This window comes from Malania oleifera, chromosome 1 (genome assembly GCF_029873635.1).
Source record: "Malania oleifera isolate guangnan ecotype guangnan chromosome 1, ASM2987363v1, whole genome shotgun sequence".
Classification (NCBI taxonomy): domain Eukaryota; kingdom Viridiplantae; phylum Streptophyta; class Magnoliopsida; order Santalales; family Ximeniaceae; genus Malania; species Malania oleifera.
Genome location: NC_080417.1, coordinates 154,559,997 through 154,567,151, shown reverse-complemented (window position 1 = coordinate 154,567,151; position 7,155 = coordinate 154,559,997). Strand labels below are relative to the sequence as shown.

Sequence of the window (7,155 nt, the reverse complement as noted above, 5' to 3'; positions counted from 1 at the left end):
TTGCACTTTAGATGTGATAACTTGGAAAATAATAATAATAATAATAATAATAATAATAATAATTATAATTATAATAATAATAATAATAATTATTATTATTATTATTATTATTATAAGGGTCCTCGTCGATGAACACATGGGATTCGTCGACGAGGATATAAAAGGAGCTCGTCGACGAGGTCAGAATTCGTCGACGAGAAAATATCAAGAGAGGTTTTTGGAGCAGTTTGAAATTCGTTGACGAGGGAGGAAGTTTGTCAAAGAAATTCCTCAAAGAATCGTCGACGAGATGATGTGTCTCGTCGACGAATCCATGGCTATAAATAGCTTAAACTCATATTTTTAATCAAATCTTCAGCGCAAAACCCTTCTCTCTCTCTCTCTCTCTCACCTACAACCCCCTCCCCTTCTCTCTTCAATCCTGGCCCCATTTCTCGCCAGATTGAAGATCTGAGGCCACCACGACGCTCCTAGCGAAGTTCTTTATAAGTTTTTCGGAGCAGATCGTGGGGGAAGTTGATTTGAAATTCATCCCAAATCCAGGGTAAGGCATTTTATTTAGATTATGCCTTCCTAGTAGTTGTAAGAAATGTTGTAGGTAAGAAAATACTGATGTTTTGTTCTGGGGGATATTGTTTTCAGGATTTTGAGTTAAGAACCTTGCGGGTATAGAGCCAAAATTTTATATGAGTTTTTCAGATTTAAGGTAAGGGAAATATGTTATGCTAGCAATTTTTAATATATATATATATATATATATATATATATATATATATATATAGAAGATTATGAAAGTGTATTTACAAGCATGTATATCAGATTATTTTCCAGAGAATTATGAATATTATTTTTATGGCAGAATTACAGAAATTGAGCATGAGACTGCATTTATTCAAATGTGTGGCATGAGTTTATTACAGTACAATATATATAGATTTTACAGTATTACAGATATATAGATATTTAGATATTTCAGAATATTAGAAATGAATGAGACTTACAGTATTTCTTAGAAAAACATGATTTCTAAACCATAACACTCAGACAGTTTATTCAGACAAATTATACAGTGATAGCATCCAGATGCTACAGCAGATATACAAAATATACAAAAATTATATACAGAGCACAAAGATATTATATACACAGCATGCAGATATTATATACAGAGCATACAGGTATTTAATACAGATATTATAGATAGTACAGACAGAAAGCACAAATGACACAAATAGATAATATATATATATTTCAGTCAGATATCCCAGATAATACAACTCAAAAATATAGTGTTATGGTTGTTTTTGAAATAATGTTAAAAGCAGCAAGATGATTATATATTTATATATGTATACAGTATTACACGATATTAGATCCCTGTGGAAATTACAGACAGATAAATACAACAGAACACGGTACCATTGCTAGTACAGAATAGAGTGCAACCACATAACTCAGATAGTATGTGGATTCCGTCTAGTCGCGTTAGGAGAGATTGCAGTCTCCCCAGCAAGCTGGGTTGAGGTGGTCGGTTAGACGATGTTAGAGTTTGGAGATTGTCCGGAGAGATTGCAGTGGGCTAGATTAGCGGATGTACAAATATGTATGGACTTGCCTGGTAGGCCAACCAGAGTAAGTCTAGCCTACAGGTCGCACAACCCTATTATAAGGGGTTATATCATGTTATACAGATCCCAGGGTATAGCAGAAGTTCCTATGTACAGATATATCACACATTAGATGATTATATAATTATATTAGCAGTATGTTTAGATAGCAGACTCAGATACACAGTTATATTTTTAAATTACATTAATTTTATCTGTACAATTTCTAAGTTTTCCCAGATTTACAGTATCAGTGTTATTATAGTATTTTAAATGTTTAACTCAGACGCCACACACTAGTAATAGCATATTTCCACTTACCGAGCATTGTCTCATCCTAATGACTTATCATTTTTCAGGAGATCCAGCTAGGCGAGCAGATCAAGCTCGCGGGTAGAGGTTGACTTAAGCTGCCCTTGTGGGAAGGGTAGGTATTTTTGAGATAACAACATTTTGGGATAGTTTTCAAATTATAGTGACATCACTGGGTATTTGGTATTGTATTGTATTTAATAGTTCCCAGTTTTATGTACCGCTGCTTAGTTATGTATGATAGATAGAGTTTCCTCAGCGCTCTTTGGGCCTGAGATGATATTTATGATATACAGTTAGAGGAAAATATATATATATATATATATATATATATATATATATATATGTTAAAGAAATACCAGGTCGTTATAGTTTGGTATCAGAGCCTAGGTTGCAAGGTTCTATAGACTCTAGAATGTAGCAGATACAATACCAGAATATAGGAAAAGGATTTGAGGATTTGTTCTGTGGTTGAATACAGGATTTTCGTGGTGGTTTATATGTTTTTTATTGGGGTGACGATTTCGAGAAATTCATAGTAAACTATCGATGAGTCGTGTGTTTGGGTCGCAAGACTTGATTTTGGGGCAGGAATAAGGGAAATAGTTGACAGTGAATTTGTGGTTTTAGTTGGATGGAGGAAAGTAGATCTGTATAGGATTTTAAAATAGTGTTTTGTGTATTTTCGGGATGGATCCGGGTAGCAGTGGTACAGATGCTGGAGGTGACAGACTAGGACCCTCTAGTATGGGAGGTGGAGATACAGATGTTGTGCTACACAATGTCACTCAGTAGGTGATGGCTGAGATGGCTAGGAGTGGAGGAGAGTGTGGCTGCATAATCGAGCAGTTTACGCTGATGAAGCCTCCATCCTTTGCTGGGGGACTTGATCCGATTGCAGTTGAGAACTGGGTTCAGGATGTTGAGGAGATTCTAGCAGTACTAGCACGTACAAATGAGCAGAAAGTGGCATTTGCGACATTTAAATTGACAGGAGAGGCAAAGAGTTGGTGGAGATTAGTGCGTATAATTGAGGAGCAAAAGCCAGATCCAGTGCCAGTATCTTGGAGTCGGTTCAAGGAGTTATTCTTCGAGCGATATTTCCTTACTATCGTTAGGAGCGTGAAGGTAGCCGAGTTCCTGCATTTGGCTCAGGGGCAGATGACAGTATCCCATTATGCTGCCAGATGTATTGATTTATCACGTTTCGCCCCACATTTAGCACCAGATGAAGAAAAGAAAGCCAGAAAGTTTGAAGAAGGCCTGAGACAGAATTTGTTTGACCAAGTTATTGGCTTTCGAGCTCAGACGTTTGCTGAGGTGGTGGATAGAGCTACTATTATTGAGAGTGATATGCAAAGAGGTACTGCAGCTCAGGGTCAGAGGAAGAGGTATGCCCCTCAATATTTACAGGCGAGTTCTAGCCGAGGGCCATGGAGAGGTGATCGATATGGAGGCAGTCAGGGGTGGACGACGGGCCGTGGTGGACCTCAGGGTGGACGAGTTGTTCCTATATGTCCTAGGTGTGGATGTAGACATTCAGGTGAGTGTCGGATGGGTGAGGATGCTTGCTATAGATGCGGGAGACCTAGGCACCGATCTTGTCGTTTCAGAGTTTTCCAGCTCAGGCACCAGCTCCCAGACCATACCGGGGTGGTTTTCAGGTGTCCCGAGGAAGCCAGCAGAGAAATACTGCATCAGCGAGGGTGCACGCATTGACGCCGAGTGACGCAGATGCAGCTGGTGACGTAGTTACAAGTACCCTTACTGCTTTCTCATATACAGCTATTGTTTTATTTGATACAAGTGTCACCCACTCTTTTGTTTCTGCGATATATGCTAAATTAACGGGGTTTGAGGCACAGTTGTTGGGTGTTGGGTTAGTTATAGCTACGCTGACTGGGTCAGTAATGAAATGTAGAAGGGTACTTAGAGATTTTCTAGTAACTATTCAGGGAAAGATATTGCCAGCTGATTTGTTGATATTAGATATGCAAGTATTTGATATAATTCTGGGCACGGACTGGTTGGCAGATAATCATGCTAGTATTGACTGTCATTTAAAAGAAGTGATTTTTAGACCTCCAAGCAAGCCAGAATACAGATTTCTTGGTTGTGGATACGTTCTTTGCCATAGCTAGTGTTGGCTATACAAGTGAGAAAATTGATTCAAGAAGGTTGTCAGGGATTTGTTGCTTATATTAAAGAATTGCCAAAAGAAGAACTGAAACAAGTTGACATCCCTGTGGTATGAGAATTTTTTGATGTATTTCCAGAGGAATTACTTGGTTTGCCACTGGATCGTGAAGTTGAGTTTACTATGGATCTTCTACAGGGATCAGCGCCAGTATCTAAAGCTCCATACCGAATGGCCCCAACTGAGTTAAAGGAATTAAAGGATCAATTGTAAGAATTACTGGATAAGGGGTTTATCAGACCTAGTGTGTCACCCTGGGGAGCACTAGTTTTGTTTGTGAAAAAGAAAGATGGGACCATAAGGATGTGTATCGATTACAGGGAGATAAATAAACTAACAATTAAGAACAAATATCCTCTTCCCAGAATCGACAATTTGTTTGATCAGCTCCAGGGGACCCAGATTTATTCTAAAATTGACATGCGGTCGGGTTATCAACAGGTGAAAGTAAGAGCAGAAGATATTTTGAAAACCGCATTTTGAACCAGATATATGCATTACGAGTTCCTGGTGATGCCATTTGGATTGACTAACGCACCAACAGTATTCATGGATTTGATGAATCAAGTGTTCCATCAATATTTGGACCAGTTTGTGGTTGTCTTCATTGATGATATACTGGTCTATTTGAGGAGTTTTGAGGAGCATGAGCATCATTCGAGGCTGGTATTGTAGACATTGAGGGGGAGAAAGTTACATGCAAACTTCAAGAAATGTGAATTCTGGCTGAAAGAGGTTTCTTTTCTCGGTCATGTGATCTCTGAGGCAAGTGTATCTGTTGATCCGAGTAAGATAGAGGCAATGGTAAATTGGATGAGGCTTGGAAATGTTCAAAAGGTTCTGAGTTTTCTAGGATTGGCAGGCTATTACCGACACTTCGTAGAGAGATTTTTCAGTTTATTAGGTCCGTTGACGCGACTTACAAGAAAAAATGTAAGGTTTGAATGGACTGATGACTGTGAGCGTAGCTTCCAGGAGTTGAAGCAGAGGTTGGTTATAGCCCCAGTATTGGCTATTCAATCAGGAGAGGATGAGTTTGTAATATATAGTGATGTGTCCCTAAAGGGGCTTGGGTGTGTATTGGTGTAGCATAGCAAGGTTATAGCATATACTTCTAGACAACTTAAATAATATGAGAAGAATTACCATGTGCATGATTTGGAGTTAGCTGCAGTGGTGTACGCTCTTAAGATTTGAAGGCATTATCTGTATGGTGGAAAGTGTGAAATTTTTACATATCACAAGAGTCTGAAATATTTCTTCACCTAGAGAGAATTGAATATGAGACAAAGAAGGTGGCTAGAGCTTATTAAAGATTATGATTGTACTATTAATTACCACCTAGGAAAAGCGAATTTAGTAGCTGATGCGCTGAGCAGAAAATCAGTGGGACCAACACTAGCAGCCATAGAGATTCAGCACTCGATCCTGATGGATTTGGAGAGACTTGACATAGAATTGGTAGAGGACAGTCCTCATGGTTTTATTGCCAGCTTAGTTATACAACCTACCCTATATGAGAAAATTAAAGTAGCTCAGGGTGATGATATAGAATTGGCAGAAGTTATAGCTAGAGTAAGGGATGGTTAAGGAGAGGAATCCAACATATCAGATGACGGAGCCCTACGTTTTCGTACTAGGCTATGTATTCCTACTGATACCGAGATCAGGAGAACTATATTGGAGGAGGCTCACATATCCCTATATACCGTTCATCCTGGTAGCACTAAAATGTATCAGGATCTGCGAGAGTACTTCTGGTGAAGTGGAATGAAGAAGGAGATAGGTGAGTTTGTTCAGCGGTGCTTGACGTGTCAGCAGGTTAAGGCTGAGCACCAAAGACCAGCAGGGCAGTTGCAACCATTGTTTATTCCAGAGTGGAAGTGGGACCACGTTTCTATAGATTTTGTTATAGGGTTACCATCAGTGCGGTAGGGATTGAATGCAATTTAGGTAGTTGTTGATCGTTTGACAAAGACTGCCCATTTTATCCCTATTAAAGTCGACTATTCCATGGACAGACTGATAGAGTTTGGAGATTGCCCGGAGAGATTGTAGTGGGCTAGATTGGCGGATGTATAGATATAGATTGACTTGCCTGGTAGGCCAACCAGAGTAAGTCCAGCCTACGGGCCGCACAACCCTATCATGAGGGGTTATATCATGTTATACAGATCCCAGGGTATAGTAGAAGTTCATATGTACAGATATATCACGCAGTAGCTGATTATATTATTATATTAGCAGTATGTTCAGATAGCAGACTCAGATATACAGTTATATTTTTAAATTACATTAATTGTATCTGTACAGTTTCTCAGTTTTCCCAGATTTACAGTATCAGTGTTATTACAGTATTTTAAATGTTTAACTCAGCCGACACACACTAGTAATAGAATATTTCCACTTATTAAGCGTTGTCTCATCCCAGTGACTTATCATTTTTCCGGATATCCAGTTAGGCGAGCAGATCAGGCTCGTGGGTAGAGGATGACTTGAGCTGCCCTTGTGGGAAGGGTAGGTATTTTTGAGATAACAGTGTTTTGTGATAGTTTTCAGACTATAGTGACGTCACTAGGTATTTGGTATTATATTGTATTTAACAGTTCCCAGTTTTATGTACCGCTGCTTAGTTATGTATGATAGACAAAGTTTCCTCAGTACTCTTTGGGCCTGAGATGATATTTATGATATATAGATAGAGGGAAAAAAAATATATGTTGAATAAATAGCAGGTCGTTACAGATCACCGAGGCTTAGTCTAGCCTTCGGGTCGCACAACCCGTGCCATGGGGGAAGTAACTGGCGTGTTTGTCATAGCGAGTGTCTTATATGTATATCTATTAATTTATGTGAATATGAATAATTAATAAAATAATTTTGAGGGCTTGTTGAGAAAGGTGAGTGCCTTAATAGCAGTAATGGTATTAGAGTATAGGGAAGCTACTTGTATGAGCGGGTAATCTTCCCTATCCTCGGCTAATTGTGCGTGTGAGTGTAAAATAAGAATGATTTCATAAATATGTTTATTTACTTAGT

General features: G+C 38.8%; 1 protein-coding gene across 1 annotated transcript; it reads left to right on the top strand.

Annotated features, from left to right (window-relative positions):
* The first annotated feature begins 2,717 nt into the window (after positions 1-2,717).
* On the top strand, positions 2,718-5,706 carry LOC131150161 (uncharacterized). The gene is made up of 3 exons (XM_058100747.1): positions 2,718-3,086; positions 3,228-3,462; positions 5,462-5,706. Exons 1-3 carry the CDS (start codon positions 2,718-2,720, stop codon positions 5,704-5,706), a joined length of 849 nt encoding a protein of 282 aa, XP_057956730.1.
* Positions 5,707-7,155: the final 1,449 nt, after the last annotated feature.

Coding starts and splice junctions, on each gene's coding strand:
- LOC131150161 (XM_058100747.1), top strand. CDS start 2,718: ATGGCTGAGATGGCTAGGAGTGGAGGAGAGTGTGGCTGCATAATCGAG. Junction 3,087..3,227: donor TGGCTCAGGGGCAGATGACA/GTATCCCATTAT, acceptor TTTCGAGCTCAG/ACGTTTGCTGAGGTGGTGGA. Junction 3,463..5,461: donor GTGTGGATGTAGACATTCAG/GTGAGTGTCGGA, acceptor ATTACCACCTAG/GAAAAGCGAATTTAGTAGCT.